The sequence below is a fragment of the Pan paniscus genome, chromosome 8 (assembly GCF_029289425.2).
Source record: "Pan paniscus chromosome 8, NHGRI_mPanPan1-v2.0_pri, whole genome shotgun sequence".
Taxonomy (NCBI): Eukaryota; Metazoa; Chordata; class Mammalia; order Primates; family Hominidae; genus Pan; species Pan paniscus.
The window spans coordinates 94,176,847-94,194,639 of NC_073257.2; the positions used below are offsets into that span (position 1 = coordinate 94,176,847).

The 17,793-nt window shown below is 37.3% G+C and overlaps 1 protein-coding gene across 16 annotated transcripts in view; it reads left to right on the forward strand.

Annotated features, from left to right (window-relative positions):
- The window catches only part of NRG3 (neuregulin 3), a 1,147,889-nt gene that overhangs the window by 343,092 nt on the left and 787,004 nt on the right, over positions 1-17,793 (forward strand). For 10 of the 16 annotated variants that reach the window (XM_055093080.1, XM_055093079.2, XM_063607483.1 and 7 more), the window contains exon 2: positions 15,114-15,191. The exons of the other annotated variants lie outside the window; for them this stretch is intronic. In XM_055093080.1, coding sequence (XP_054949055.1) covers positions 15,114-15,191 — 78 coding nt within the window. The remainder of the gene's footprint in view (positions 1-15,113; positions 15,192-17,793) is intronic. 16 annotated transcript variants of the gene reach the window in all.

The window sequence follows — 17,793 nt, forward strand, 5'->3', positions numbered from 1 at the left end:
AAAGTTATTTCTGCAATAGTTGCCGAACAGATAGAGTGCTCTAAGGACACTGAGCGCTCTTCAAAAGCAGTATGGCCTCTGTGTGCTCCCATGTCTGAGCACATTTGAAAACCAGCTTCTAAAATTACACTTCCTCCTCTATCAATCATTGCAGAATCGAATGTTGCAAATTCATGGCAGTAATACATCCTTTGAAGAATGAAGTCTTATTAAAATTTCATTCCACAATATTTGTATTAGTTTTGTATTACTCAAAAGGCCTATCTTATTTTACTTTCTTAATGAAATTAATTTTTATTTCACTATGAATATTTTTTTTCTAGCCCCTACTTTCATTTCCAAATTTTCTCATTTTCTTTTTAGTCTGGATATTTCCTAGATAATTTACTTCAACATTCTAGTACTGTATAATCTCAAATACCCAAAGAAAATACATTTTTTGAAATATTGATGAACTAAAACCAATAGGTATGAATGAGTCCATCCTGTGTTTAATCTACATGTGAGATATCACCTATTCTATTCCATGCAAATAGGAAGGTAAATATGATGAAGTCATTAATAATAATGAAATAAGGCTATTTTATATAAGAATTTAGGTTATGTCCCATACAAATTAACAGCATAATATTACATGATTAGTCTTCCTGATACTAATATTTTCCTAATTTATTCTTTTCACCAGCTGCATTAAAATTCACCGCAAAGATTCAGTCCAAGGTTCTCACAGGGAACTAAAGGTTAAAATGTGTTTGTTAGCCAATATACAAGACTCTGTAATCTTATATACTACATTGGCAGGGACTGTTGGGATTCAGTTCTGTTCAGCCATGGAGGACACACTCTGTGTTGCCCTGAGACTGTGGAAAATACAGCGTCTATAACATATCCCCTTCTTACAGAGGTATGCATCTTTGAATTCAGAACTCTCCTTTGCTACTCTCATTCAAGACACTGTACAGCCCAGAACTTCCAGCCTGTGGGTTTTTCTCACCCCCTTTCTCTGCCTGAGCCCTCTGCTCAGGGTGGGATTTTCATGATCTCCCCACATATCTTTCTTCTTCTGTCTCTGCTTTTCCTCTCTTCCCAAAGCTAGAAAGCCATCTCCTAGCTTAATTACCACCTCCCATGATCTTGTCTATTTGTTGCTATTAATCTGACCTTAATAAAAGTGTTTCCTGAGATTTCACCTGATGGACATTTGGATTCAAAGTAAGGGCTAGAAATGGAGAGTTAGACGAAGGATAGATGAGCTGATTGCATCTAGGGAAGTCAAGGAGTTGGGCTTGCATTGCAGAGAATGGCTAAGAAAGGAGCCCAATCTATGGGATACTTAAAAAACCTATTAAATCTGAATATCTGAGTTTGTCCATTATTAGAATTCTTTCACTAAGTGCTTCTTAAAATGATCAAAGAAACGTTTGGGATTGTGAGAAAAACAGAAACATTGTCCTGTGCATATATTAAGTGTGCTATATCAAAGAATATTTCATCTTTAGCCATCAGTAACACATTTGTTCTTAGTATATATATGTCAATCTAAAAAGGGTTTCTCAACCTTAACATTATTAAATTTTTAGGTTAAATATTGTTTTGTTTGGGTGTGGGCCGCCCTGGCATTGCAGCTTCTCTAGCCTCTACATACTAGATGCTGGTAGCTATGTGACCCCTCAAAAAATTTTTTTTGCAATAAAAAATATCTTCAGACATTGTCAGATGTCTTCTGGGGGGCATAGTCATCCAAACTCGAGATTCGCTGGTCCAGACTGTAAAAATTATCAAACTACTCTTGGGAAAGATGAATCTATTTTAAGATCCACTTGCAAGCTACATCTACATAAATGTCCATTAACCTTTAGTACTTTGTGACCTGATTTTGTGTTTCTTCTTGCATGATTATTTTTTGGCCCTCAATATATATTTGTTAATTCTATTTCTTCAGTTTCTCTAGATGCTTTATCTGGCCAAATAGTGTATCATAGCAAATTAGTTCTAGAACCTCACTTGTCTTAATATTAGTTAATTGGAATTAATATTTGTTAATTCTATTTCTTTCATTTTTCTAGATGCCTTATCTCGCCAAATAGTGTATCCTGGCAAATTAGTTCTAGATTCTCAATAGTCTTATTATTTGTAGGTACACAATAGTCCAATGCATTAAAATGACTTTCCTTTTAATAGTTCTACGTGAATAAAAATATATTTCCTGGCAAATTTCATGTCAGTGCTGCAAATCCATTGAAAAAGGGAATAATACAGTATCACGATACAGGGAGAAAAACTTAGAAACACAATAAGATATACATACACACAACTTTACGAGAGTAAATAATAAGTAAAGATATATATGTATACACACACACATATACTGATACAGATCATTGCAAGAAAATTACAAATACCAAAGTCAACCAGAAGACGTGAGTAGAGAAAAATAGACAACAAAACAACAAATAATGCAAATTAAAGTGAGATAATCATTTTGCTGTCAAGATAGGAGAAAAACCAAGAGTGGGAAGATATTATGATTCTTCAATCATGTGGGCATGTATCTTTACTCTGTGTGTGTTTGCGTGTGTGTGTGTTTATCTGCTGAGGGCCTTTGAATACTCTTTCCTTACTCAGGACAAATAGACAAATATATAATTAAGGCACCTAACAATACAGACCATATTTTCAGGGATATAGCAACTAAAAGGTCTTAGGAAGGCCAACTCAAATCCAAGCACATGGATTCCAGCTGGGGACAGGAGTGAAAGGAGTGGATTTCTTGTGTCTGTGGGCCTAGAGTGAAAAACAGCTTCAGGAAACCTTCACTTTGTTATGTATGGGAGAAAATTGAAATCAAGTGTATTGTGTTAGGGGGATCCTACAGGAAGAAGATCTGGGAGATTTTTCTTGAGGTTTGGGGGCAGGCATTTAGCTGAGGGTGGACATTGAGGAGAATCTGGAGGGCTTTTATTAGAAATATGCTTCCATACCTTGCAAAAAACTCCAAAATATCACACCTGTTTCTCAATACCACATGTTTTGTACATGCCATGTAACTATTTTTGATTACCAAATTTCATTTTGAGTTTTGATACTAGTTTTAAAATTACAGTTATAGCTGAGCATCATAGCCTGTAGTCCTTGCTACTAGGGAGAGAGAGGCAAGAGGCTTACAACACAATCCTGGACAACATAGTGAAATCCTATCTCTACAAAAAAAAATTTAAAAATTAGTCGGGAATGATGACTTGTGCTTGCAGTTCCAGCTGCTTCAGAGGATTGCTTGAGCCCAGGAGTTGGAGGCTGCAGTGAGCTATGATCATACCATCACATGCCAGCCTGGGTGACAGAAGAAGACACTATTGTCTCAAAAAATAAAACAACAGTTGTTCAGGATCATTAGGAATATATTTAATCAATGCTTTTTCAGAAATGGTGGTTTAAAAATAAGTAGGCTAGGAAGGAAGTCCTAAGTAGGTATTCTGCTCTCAGACTTGTGCTTCCTGCAACACCTTTAATATCTATAAAATAATTAGAGTTTTTGATTGTGGAGTAGGCTTGATTTGGAACTGAGGATTTTTTTCTAGACATATATTTTAATTTGAGTTTCACTCACTGCCAAAAAAAAAAAAAAATTGGCAAGACAGAGAAAGAGGAAAAAAAAAAACAGGCCACAAAATGTAAAAGTCAAAAGCAGTCATTCCAAATTTGTGTCTTATGTATTCTCTCAGACTTTGCTGTCTTCTTTATGTTTCAACATTTTTCAGTTAGCATCATTAATGAACAGCCTTCCAGCCCCCCTCCATAATGCAGCTTTTTGATCCTAGTGCCCAATTGGCTTCAATCAATTCCTCTGACCATGCAGTTTATGACTCTACAAAACCTGCCAGGACTCGTTTCCTTAGTATTAGATGCAGGCAGATAGAAATTGAGAGATGATTCCACATAATGCTCATCAAAGCAGAAAAAAATCAAACCTAATGCACAACAGGGTTACAAAGAGAAAAAGTTAAGCAATCTGTATTAAAAACAAAAGGAAATAACAGGGACAGAAGAAAAAGAGAAAATAAAACAAGTGATTTCATGTAGGTGCTATAGAATCTTTAACCAAACCACAGGCTCTGATGAATGATCTCTTCTGCCTGAGACTCAGGAATGTCATGGTCCTTATGTCCAGGAAAAGAGCCAACTCTTTTATTGAGTTGCCAAGAGTTGTCACTGAAGCCATCCTGAAGTTTCCTTGCTTCTAGTTAGATAGGAAGAGAAACACAAATACATTCTCCCTCGGGAGGGACACTTCCAAACTAACCACTCCCATCCAGTGGTAACCTACTCCCAAATCCTCCAGGTGGCCTACTACACCCTGCTTTCTTCTGCTTGCAGTTGCCTGACATGACATTGCTCACCCTTTCTTCTTGTAAATGTTACCTTTTTCTGTGTCCCTTTGTTATAGATGTTTGGCCTATAGTGGAAGGGCCTTACATTTGTGTCACATAAATCATGTCATGTTATTCAGCCCATTACATTTTATGTCAAGTAATACCTTATGGTATTTTACCTTTATCAATATAAAACAAATTTCTTTTGTTTTAAGTTTTTGCCCTAAACTTCAATATTTTCTGGTGATGGAGTGGTAAACAGGCTCTTCATTCATGGAGCTTATAATCTAGTGTCAGTAATAGAATACAACAATTTCTTAAATAAATCAGGAGTTAATGCTGATTGTGATGAGAACTCAGGAGAGGTGTAAGGTATGTTGGAAACAAGGAGCATAAGTTGGATGAGCGATTTAGACAAGTATTCCATATGGGACAGACACTTCTGCCTGTCTGAAGGACACAAAGGATGTACCAAGGTTATGTTGCTAGACCCAGTTGATTAGACCGCTGGGTTTCTGCTCTTGAGACATTGCCAGAGGCCAAATTAGGCCCAGTCCCTGGGTGTGTTTGCCTCCTGTAGGGCATTTCTAAAACCAATTACTACCTTCAGATCAAGAACATTTTCTCTTATAACGTCTCTTGAATTGTTTGGGTTCTCCTTTTAAGAATAACAAGTCATCCCTGCAAGCTCTTTATTTTCTGTTCTCTGTATCCACCGTGTTTTCCCTATTTTTGTTTCTTTGTTCTTTTCTTCTGAATTCTAGGTAGACTTAAGTTCGTCTTCCAAATTGTTGGCATCAATCTGGCTCTTCAGTGCCCCGATGTGGATTTCTAGTATGATTTTCCGTGGTAATTTTCTGTATGTCACATATACTTTTTACATCCTAATATGTAGCTTTATTTTCCTGTCCTGTTCTCTTCATTTTGCTTTTGGCTAGCTTGTATGGAAACATGTTATTTTTGCATTTGTATGGAAGTCATGTTGCTTTTGAATTATAACAAAATTGAAATTTTCTTCTGGATCCTGCAGTAGATTAGCAGAAAATCTTCTTTTTGAGAAACTCAAGTATTTCCTCTCAGGATTTCTTCAGTTAGCAATTCACTAGGAAACAGAACCCGAAACAATTCTTCAGTGTAGATTCTTTATTGAAAGGCAATGCATGGGACAGCCAGAACAACCCTGTCTACTCCAAAGGGGAGAACAGTCAGACGTGCCTGCAGCCAGCCCCAGCAGCTGCAGCTGGAATGCCGGAGAGCCAACCAAGGGTCTAGAACATGGATAAAGCTGAGATAATCTCAGGGTGTGTGTGTTACTTTGAATGTATCAGAGTACTTAATTTCTCAAAAAAACATATCACAAGACAGGCTGTCTGTTCATATAGGTAATAGTCTGCACCCTAGATCTGTATTTGGAAGAAGCTTTTCTACAACTGCAGGCCAATTGCTATTCCTGGTGGGTATTTACTAACTCACTTCTGCTTCACCTTGGCCGCTTTTCCCCCTGGCCTATCAACTCAGTTGGAGAGAATCAGAACTGGACATTTTGAACAATGGAAAAAATTGATTTCCTCCTAAATATACTACTAGGGTTTTTGCTGCCTTTGTGCACTCAGAATGCAGTGTAGTAATATTCCAGCAACCACCCCAAATACACACACACACACACACACACACCACCCACGTTCTTCTGGATGCCCCACTAACATATACAGGCACACACTTCACAGACACACACTCCACGTGTTCCGCCTAATTTCTTGGTATTCTTTTCTCTTATAAATGTAGTCAACTAGCAGGAGGGCAGGAATACCAAGGAAAAGGAACCAGAATTCAGGCGCTTCCAGAAAGCAGCACCTTAGGGCTATAGGCACAGCTATTATTTTTTGGCCGGATCACAACCTGTAAGAGATACAAAGTGAGTCTGTTTCCTTTTCTACATAACCTCTGTCTTATCATGACAGAAAGTGTTGCCAGATTCTGGGCCAAAGTATGAAACAGCATCAGAAAAGCCAGTTGTGTCATCTATCCAGGGATGCCACCATGTGAGAGCAAGGTCCCCTAATATTCCAGAGTGCCTGGCCTCCATGCAGGGACAATTGTGTATTTATTTACAAGAATGTGAGCACCAACACTGCAGAGTTTAGGCATTTATGTTCATTGCCGTATCCTCAGCACTTACAACAGAGCCTGGATTCTAGGAGGTAGCTAATACTTTATTTTGGTGAAATATTTGATTAGAGCAGTTATGTGATTATTGGCTGTCTTCCCCTAGACTAGGAGTTCCCTGAAGGCAGCACTATACTCTTTTCTTTGCCAGGTTATCTTCTGCTTCAGGTACAGCATCTAGAACATAAAAAGTAAATACATATCATTTTATGAATAAAAAAGCACTTTTAGAATGCAGAAAGCAGAATGACTAGTAGTATAGCTGTGTTCATGCCTGCCCCTCAAATAAACTAAGTGACCTGACAATAGTGACTCTTGTATTCATCTTTGAACTTCTGCCAAACCCAGCACAATTCTTTTAAGTAAGTCCTTGCTTACTAATTATTTGGTTGAATAAGCAAACAAATGGAAACACCCATAATATTAGCAAATATGATGCAAGACATGAAAAGCCTTATGCATTGAAATCTACATGACTAAACCCTAGAAGGCTGAAGTGATACCACACCAGGAAAATTACTAACTTAACAGAACACATCAAAATAAAACATTGTTCAAATCTATATAATTATCTCAATTGCCAAAAAAGTATCTGATAAAAATTCAATAGCTATTCATCATAAGCACAGTAAAAATCATAGGAAAGAGGGTTTCTTTTTTCACAAGGGAAAAATTAAATGTTTCAACAAGCATTACCTTTAATGTAGAAATACGAGACTTTCTAAAACAAGCAAGAATAATATGAACATAGCTCACTTTACCATTGCTGCTACAATTATTTATTATTTTAATAGTAAAATTATTAAATGTTAAGGAAAAGAATATTAAAAATAAAATCACCAGACCTCACAATATTCAGTATACTATTGAAAATGAACTTGCAGGAAAATTGTTGTTTCAAATGTGTTTACTAGGAAGAAAAAAATGCAATTATGTAGGATTATGAATAAGACCACGAAAGATAAGTAAAAATGATACATTAAATGCTAATGTGGGGAAATAGAAGACAAAAGAGATGAATGTTAAAAAATTACAAGTTCTAACTATGGTATTAACACCTAAAATCAGTTGAATATCATTTGCAAGGAAAGAATATCGTTTCTTTAAAAAACATATGCTACTTTTTCTGTTATTACCACTAGAAGCTACACGAATTAGACACTGACATATAATAGGATAGACTCTAAGTATAAATTATTTCTCATGCCCATAGCACCTTGATTGGTAGATATTATTGTCTTCTTTCTTCCAGGTAAAAATAGAGGGTGAGAGGGTGCTCAGCAGGTGGAGGAAATATACCAAGCCAGGGCACAGGTTTGGTTCTGAATGAAGGGCATGTTACCCTACAACAGTATGAACAAGAAAACATGAGTAACACAAAAGCACTAGATGAACATATACACAAGCGAACATCCTCACACACAAACATCTAGTACAAATAATTAAACTCAGAGTAATTATCAATGTGATTATGAGAAAGAGATAACTCATGTCCCACACAGATGTAATTAACTATGTGCAAGGCATTGAGTAAGGTCTTCGGATATTCCTCAGGTTTGGAATCCCCTTCCTGCATTTTCACTTGTTAAAATAAAATCACCAAGGAATATTTACAGTGGGATATTTGAGAGAAAGTTTGTGTATAGTTTCTTTAGTGTTATTTGTGTTTTAATTCTACTTTAGTGTTTTGTTGAAGTATATTAAGATCACGTGGCATATTTCTGTCGTAATGTCATTTAGTAAGCTCTCTCCATACCTGTTTCTTCTACGTTATTAATTTTCTTGTCGAGACTTGTATTACTTTTTTATTGTTGTTTGTTCCACTTAAAATAGGGCCATTTTAGTATCTCCAAAAACAATACTATTTCTAATTTTCTTACATTTTACCCCAAGAATCTATCCATATATTACTCAAAAAATTGAAAAAAGGCAAACTTCCAAACAACATGTTAAGGAAATAAACACACTTCAGCATCCAGTTTTCCCTAAAGGAGAAACAATTACTCCTGGGATACTAAATGAGATTTGTCTGTGGCTCCTCTTTGAGACCAGTTTTCCTCACCAGGGATGACTTATTCATTTGTACATCAAGGAATTCTCAGCTTTCTTACCACTTCTAGAAGCTGGGGACATTTGATCATGTGTAGGACTCCTTACATTTCTGAAACACATCTCAGAAAAGCAGGTATAGCTAAGCCAACATTTTAGAAGTGCAGAAAGGCATTTTCTGGAGGCACACTCTCCAATGCTGCTTTTGGAGTCCTTGTGAGATTTTGATTTGAATCTTCCTTCTGTACCTATTAGCTATTTGAACACTGACAAGGTACTAAACCTCTGTGAACCCTAAGTTTTTGTTTATTATATTAAAAATAATGCTAGCCCTTATATCCTAGAATTGTGAGGATAATTATTAGCAGGTCATATGATAGCAAATATTGACTGGGTTCTTAACACACTTCAGGCATTGTGCATGCTGTATGTTTGAATCCATCTTTGTATTTAATGCTAACCACTCTATGAAGTAGTTGTTATTTGTCTCCATTTATAACTAGGAAACTGAGATTCAAATTGCTCATGTAATTTGGCCAAAGTCTCACAGTTAGTTGTCCAGATTCAAATTCCCCATCTATTGGACTCATAGTCTCTATACTTCCAGGATGGTTTTCACACCTATTCAGTGCTCAATAATTGTCAGTCATCACTGTTGTTATTATTGGGAGAACTTTGAAACACATTTCCCAGAAACTCTCAATTGACAAATGTGGAGCCAAGTCTCTTTTCAAGATAGGAAATTTGTCTTGTCTTTTCTGTATATGTGCTATAACATATTGCTTGCCTTCTTGTGAATCCACTAAGAGTCACATGTTGGCGGTATGTATGACACGTTCATGTCTGTCTCCTTTGTCAGGTCTCTCATGGTCCAGACATGAGAAGGTCATCTTTCCTTATTCTTCTTCCTCATTTCCACCCACTGCAGCTTGTACTTGGGCTGTTTGTATCTTGGTAAGTGCAGGAGCGCTTCAGTTCATCATCACTGCTGCTTTTTCCTCTTTCCACATACTGGATCTTGCATTAATGACTTTCAATTTGGAACCATTCATTCTACTGTGGCTGTTGGGCTTTCTCTGTCTTTATAGAGTCTCATTGCAGGAATACTTACTAAGCTCCTGAAAACTGACACACCCTTGCATTTGACAACTGGCTCATTATTATTATTATTATTATTATTATTATTATTTTATTGTATCATTTATTGATTTTGAACTTGATGCTGGGTTTGATTAAGGGAAAAGACTTAAAGGGTTTTTCTTTTTTAACTTGCTTATCTTTTTACCTTATATCTAATGTCATCTCATGACAAAGAAGAGATATGAAATTGTATTTGAGGTGGTACACTGATGCTTCCATCTGAATATTGCTTTGTCATTGTTTTGATTAGAAACAATAAATGGTGTTGACAAACTCTGGGAATGATTTTTATAATGAAAGAGAATAGTGAAAGTGGAGAAGTTTCAATAAATGATTTTTAAATAAAATGCTTTTCTTGAATATAAAAAACATGGTGTTGGCAGATGACATTGTAGGAAATATTACTCCAAGATAGACTGGTAGGCCTTTTACCCTTTCCACTTCTCTGTCACTTCTTGTCTTTCTAGAACATCTCATTACTTTCCTATATGAATTCTTCCCCCAAGGCTCTGGTGTTAGGGGCAGCCTTCATTTTCCATTTCAGTTCAAGGGACTTACCACTTAATTTAAGTTTCCTCAAGTCTGACCCTCAACTCCAAAGTTCCACTCATCATTTCACTTTTTAGAGCAGAGATCACCTGCATGATAGTGTACCTATTGATGGTCCTTGATGTTTCAGAGGCCCCTACTTGTATACTCAGATGAGAATATCAACAGGGCCTTCCTCACATAACTGTAGGAAAAGGACAAAACCCAGACCCCATAGAGAGACCTGGGACACTTCTAATTTATGAATGCAATTTTTAAAAAGATTTAAAAATTAAATGCTATGACACAAAATACAATACAATAGGAGTGAGTGATTCACAAGATAGTATGAGTATATATAAACATAAATTTATGTGGGTGTTATGGAGTTGAATTCAAGTTCAAATTTGGGGCTTTTTGTAAATGTGAGTCACAGATTAATTTCTGACATATTGTACCCCTCATTAGGGATACAGCATTATAATAAATTTCTAGGAGAAAAATAACTAAATCACATTGTGGTCATGTTTTTAGTAGGAATAAAACTTAACCTAGAAGAGAAAGCACGTAATTCTTCATTCAAATATGATATTGATTTGCTGCGTGGCCATGGATAAACAACATAACTTCCCAGGACTTTTTTCATTTTTTTTTTATATTGGGGATAGTATTAGTTACCACATTGAATGTAACTGGATATGGTGTAAGGACAAATTAATTTGTAGATATGAAATATTTTTGAACTATAAAAGACTTTTGGACTTAAAATGGTAATGATGATACAGCCCCCTTTCCTCATGAAAATTAATTTAAAATAACTAGAAGGAAATTCAACCTTTATTGAAAAGAATCTTCGGCCAAATATGGGAAGAAAGGCTCCAGAGCCCAGTATGCCATTTCAGAAGTAGATGGTATGCCCTTCTGAGAAAACAATCTCTTATTTGCAACAATGCACTCTGTGGCAAGTGCATGCCTGGAAGCCACTGAACGTGATGAAGCAACTGGAGGGTCGGAGGCTGAGTCAGGAGACATTGAGACTTACCACTTGTATGAAAGGAGTTAGACAGTGAAGCAAGCTGCAAGAGAAACTCCTTCGGAAGCAGTCCTGAGTGACATCTCTCTCTCGCCTGGGGAGAATTAAAGGCTAAACTAGATATAGGAATACACTTTAATGCATTTCATGGTCAGCCTCTGACAATTACTGTTGTGCTATATCCCACTCTGACCCTCCTCCCATAGTTCCAAATACTCACTATATTCAAAGATAAATTACCAGCATATAGTCTATGAAGACTCACCATGTGTAAAAGGGACCATTGCAGCATAAATACCAAGGTATTAAAATAATTAGAATAGAAAGCAGAATAGAAAGCAGTTGAAAAATATTCACCAGAAAAATTTTGTCATGGAGAAAATGAAATTAATTCCCAAATGTATTACTAAATTAAGCAATAGACATTAACAAAACAATAACTTCTTTGAAATAATGTCTCAAAGCAGACATTTGGGAAACAGAAATTCAGGAAGAAATATAGCAAGGAAATAGAAGGAAATGACTCTTAAGCAGATAAAACAAGAAAATTAGTATATTAGTTTGTTCTCATGCTGCTATAAAGAACTGCCCAAGACTGGGTAATTTATAAAGGAAAGAGGTTTAATTGACTCACAGTTCTGCATTGCTTGGGAGGCCTCAGGAAACTTACAATCATGGCAGAAGAGGAAACAACCATGTCCTTCTTCACATGGCAGCAGGAGAGAGAAGTGCAGAGCGAAGCAGGGAAAAGCCCCTTATAAAACCATCAGATCTTGTGAGAACTCACTCAGTAGCACAAGCACAACATGGGCGAAACTGCCCCCATGATCTAACCACCTCCCATGAGGATTACAATTCAAGTTGAGATTTTAGTTGAGGACACAGGCAAACCATATTAAGTATAGGAAAGAATAGTAGAAAAGAATGTTACATCCAAAGTTACATTGGAAATAACCTAAAGGGGAATAGAAACGGAAAATATCAAAAAGCATGTGAACAGTGAAAAAATGAAACAAAATAAATTAACAGTGAGTTAAAACAATTGTCAGGGTAGATGAAAATAATCTGTTAGAAAATCCAAACAGAAAAAAGAAAAGTTCAGCATACACATAAGTGGTGTGCCTGAAAAGGAGAAATGAATATATGGAGAAAAAAAATGTTTAAAGTTACTTTTTCCAGATGTGAAGAGGTTTTGAGAATAAACATTTTTGACTTTTAATCTTTTGTTTGGAAGCCCAACATTGTGAAAAAAATTATGCAAAATGATCACCGTCAATATCCTAATCCACTTACCTTTTAAAACACAGTCATCCCTTGGTATTTTCAAGAGATTAGTTCCAGGGCTCCCAGAAGATACCAGAATTCACTGATGCTCAAGTTCTTTGGGGTATGTATTCAGAAACCACCAATATAGAAGGCCAACTAGAACAGGGAATCTTTTGGGGAGTCTGAAAGGAGATCAAATCCTAAACAAAGGGTGACTTCAGAATTCCTCTCAGTAACATTCCACATTAGGAAAAGAACAGGTCAATGCCTCTCCAGTGTTTTCAGGAAAAGGCAGTGTAACCCATGTTCCTAGACTCAGTCAATGTATCTTTTAAAGTAAGGCAACTGACAAACAGTTTTCAACATGAAATACTGCTCAGAATCTAGTTGCCAGATTCCTTTAAAAATATTCTGACAATGAAAATGAATAGAGGAATTACAGCAAAAGAACTATTGATAAACATTAAATATGTTGAAAATATTAAATATTTCTATCTGCATTGATAAGTAAAAATATTTCTGAGAATTATGTTTACAGAACAGAATGAAAATGTTACAAAGAATAATAACATTGAAATAATTTATCTGATACAATTTAGGATGAAAAGTGGAAGAGAAGGTGAGAGGTGGGATACATATGGTGAATTCTTCATCTTTTATAGCTGAAGGCAAAAAAATGCCACTCAATGGTGATTTATTAAATAACATAGCATAAACATGCAAAGGAATAAAAATGTAGTAAAAGTGTGTAAACAATTAAAATTAGATAATGCAGTAAGAGAAGTGATTGGAGAGTAAGTGGAGGTATAAATTTTGTCAGTATTATAGTGAATGGTCAGTAGATAATAAAGAAATGTAGGATTATAAATATTACATTGGCCAGGCACAGTGGCTCATGCCTGTAATCCCAGGACTTTGGGAGGCCGAGGAGTGTGGATCACCTAAGGTCAGGAGTTCGAGACCAGCCTGGCCAATATGGTGAAACCCCGTCTCTACTAAAAATACAAAAATTAGCCGGGCATGGTGGCAGGTGCCCGTAATCCCATCTGTTCGGGAGGCTGAGGCAGGAGAATCACTTGAACCTAGTAAGTAAGGTTCAAGTGAGGTTGCAGTGAGCCATGATTGTGCCATTGCACTCCAGGCTGGGTGACAAGAGCGAGACTCTGTCTCAAAAAAATAAGAAATAAAAAAATATCACATTGTATTTAAAAGGTAACAAAAAAGGTAATAGAAAAACATGAGACCTTCAGATTATTAATAGTAACACAAACAGGCACAAAAAGAACAAAGTGAAATGTTGAAAAAAAAACCTAGTATTATCATGAGGCATACTGAAACACAATATAACTAATTCTGAAAATATCTACCATATTAATAAACACATTATTTATCAAATTTTAATAAGAAAGTTATTTCCACAAGAAATCAATAGGAATGGATATCTATGCATCACATAACATAGACTCACATTCCATAATGGAAAATCTACAGAAATTTCAGGGTAAAAGAGAAGAAAACATATTAGTTGCAAGGAAACATAATTCAGTGTGTGAAAACTATCAGTAAAAATTAGTAAGCAAATAGAAGACCACTAAAACATGATTGATTTCAAAATGTTACATATCATTGTGTTTTTCTCCATTAACGATATGTCTTCATAAATTCTCTAAAATTTTTAGTTAAACAGTTTTCTCTTAAATTGGATTAACAGTTTCTGAATTAAGAACATTTAAAAAATATCTTTAAGAAACTGCTATCAACTTTATCTTTCAAGTTTTTGGCTACTCACACTTAGTCTTCACTGACTCCTACATGAACTGAAACTCTAAGCATAGGACTAAGAGCAAGTATTATAAATTTGAAGGCCCATTTGCAAATTACTATGGTAGGTCTCTCAGTTTTGTAAAGAATCAGATGTTCAGTTGGCTGGGAGGATATAGAAAGGAAAAATAGAGTCCCTTCTCTCAAAACCCCCAAGTCCAGCAGGGAAAACACACCTTATATATCATAATAAATAGAATATGCAAGATAAGCTTCAGTGTATGCAGGGGGAAAGGGACTTTGGTGGAAGCAGCTAAAAGGATCTTGTAAAAATATAAATTAACGTCTTATGATGCAAGAATCCAGCCTGTTTTAACATGGATTGGATGACTTACTTATCAGAGACTTGGAACAAAAAATAGTGGATATGGATCACAAGTTTTCTGTGATTTTGGAGGAAGAATATGACAAAATCCTATATGTTGTCCTTGGGATACCCTCCTGACATCCCCATTCCCTCTGTGTTGCTTGTGCTTACAGTAGAGATGACTCTTCTCCTAACAGGTGCTCCTCAAATTCCAGATCTCATTTTGCTGTCTTCTCTCAGGTACCTCAGACTTCTGACCGTTTTTCTAGTTACTAATACAGACTTTCATTGTTTTTCTCTTTTGCTGCATCTATAAATATTATGATTTGTCAGAAATTTTGTTTTGTATACATTTATGAGACAATCGGCCAGATGGGGCTACAAGAGGAGACACAGGAGAGACTCGAGAAAATAAAGTATTTTCTACTCACAGGTCCTAGAGACAGGAGGCATGCCATACATGGCAACATGGGGAAGACCAGAGTGGTCAGGAGGCAGAAACAGGAGCAAGGTAAGTTGTAAGGCATGGCCTTTGTTGGGGTTTCTGAGAGAAGGGTAAGGCAGGATAGGATGAACAGTTTAGGACTACTTTGAATAATTTCTCCAGAATTTGGGAAACAGCGGTGTTCTCCAGTTGCCTGGTACCTGGCCCTGGGTTGCTTAAGACAGAAGAATATTGTTTCCAGGGTATATGGGCAAGGTAGAGGAAATGTGGCTCTGGGTTGGTTAGTTTGCATGCTTCAGGCTGGTCCGTTTCCTATCTTAAGTATTGGCGGCTGTTGGCAGTGGCTCACGTCTGTAATCCCAGCACTTCAGGAGGCCAAGGCAGGCGGATCACGAGGTCAGGAGATCGAGACCATCCTGGCTAACACGGTGAAACACCGTCTCTACTAAAAATACAAAAAAATTAGCCGGGCATGGTGGTAGGCATCTGTAGTCCCAGCTAATGGGGAGGCTGAAGCAGGAGAATGATGTGAACCCGGGAGGCGGAGCTTGCAGTGACCCGAGATGGCGCCACTGCACTCCAGCCTGGGCGACAGAGCGAGACTCCATCTCAAAAACAAAACAGGCCGGGCGCGGTGGCTCACGCCTGTAATCCCAGCACTTTGGGAGGCCGAGGCGGGCAGATCACGAGGTCAGGAGATCGAGACCATCCTGGCTAACACGGTGAAACCCCGTCTCTACTAAAAATACAAAAAATTAGCCGGGCGTGGTAGCGGGCGCCTGTAGTCCCAGCTACTCAGGAGGCTGAGGCAGGAGAATGGCGTGAACCCGGGAGGCGGAGCTTGCAGTGAGCCGAGATCGCGCCACTGCACTCCAGCCTGGGCGACAGAGCGAGACTCCGTCTCAAAAAAACAAAACAAAACAAAACAAAACAAAACAAAAAAAGAATTGGCTAGCCTCAGGCAAAGGTGATCTCTTCCCCAGTTAGAAAGATTTTCTAAGATATCAAAACATCACAAGGCACAGAAAATTTAAATATACATTTATCTACAATACAGCCCTGTTCTGGGCCTTCTTTTCCCTCACTTTCTTCCTATCATGACTTTCAATCCAGTAGCCTAAAGTGCCATCTATCTTCTAATGACTTGCCTGAGATTCACTCTTGTGTATCTAACTGCCTCTTTGCCCCATGAATTTTCAAATATGTCCAAAACATACCTCTTGGTTCTCCTCCCCACTCTTGCTTCTCCCCGAATCTTCCCTTTCAAGATAAATGGCACCATCAGCCAACCAGGAGGTCAAACCAGAAACCATTGGCTTCTTTAATTCCATTACTCTTCCCTTCCTATCCCACAAGCACCTACTTACACCCACATTTAAGAACCTTTTAACCATCTACTCATCCACAAAACTTGGTTCTTCCTTCAACAGAAATCTCAAATTCAGCAACTTCCCTACACTTCGGCTGCCACTGCCACTACCACCCTGCACCAAGCAAGCCACTTTCATCTTACCCCTTTTCTGTCACAGTACCCCCCCATCATATTCTCCACATTTATACTCCTAGCTGCTCTACAAACCATTTTTGATTAATATTGGTAAAACAAACGACAATCACTCCCCGGCTCAAAACCATTCTCATTGATTTCTAGCTGTATTCAGGATGAAACATGCAAACCTTACCAGGGTCCAAATGCCTTCCCAGCATAACCTATTCACTTCTCTGGTTTTTCCAACATAATTTTTTTCACTCTTCTTTCTTCCCCAACTCACTACGCTCCAATACCAATGGTCTTTTATCAGTTTCTGGAACGTGTTCCTGGTCTTGATTTAAAGGAAATTTAATTAAATAAAGATCTCCATAGAAAAACTGTCTCTGTCTACTCTGTCTAAATTATTCCCTTCCTATGGTATTTTCCATTTCAGCAGTTTGTCTGTTTCCTTCAAAGCAGCTGATCACAGTTGCGATTACATTTACTTGTGACCTTATTTTGTGTTTTGTCATCTGGACGTTATGTTCCAGGAGAGTAGGGATAATATGAATGGTTTTCTCACCATCAGATCTCCAGTTCAATCACAGAGTAATAACATTATAGGCAATCAAGGGTAGACACATGCAGGACATACCCAATAAATAATTGTTGAATGATTTAAGTTCAATTTGTTACAATATTTTATTCAAAATAGAGCAATCATTATTAACAAAACATGAAAGAGAAAAATGAGAGAGAGCTACAGCAGGGACAGCATCGTAAAAGTTAACTGGGATTTGGGCTTCTATTAGTGGCTTCAGCTCACTAAGATCTTTATACCAAGTCAAGTCAGGAGAGGCTGGAGAGAGAGCTGAGAAGGCTGGCTGACAAGGCTGTCTACACTCCACCTTACCTGCCATGGTTGTGACCATGCTATGCAGCGGATCTCCACTGATAACTTTCTTCCTTCAGCCGTGCTTGCCTTGTTACTGTGTAATCGGGATGTGTTTGTATTTCTTATTTTGGCAGAAACACTCAAGAGAAGGGGCTTCGTTTTAGTCTCAACTTACAACTGCTCTCTCCAATAATTTTTGTGTGTGACATATCCTAATTAGGCTCAGTGTCTTCCTTGCATTCCCAGCAACTTGAGTGACAGATCATTCTATTAAATTTGGGGAGCAATGAGACTAGGGCAGG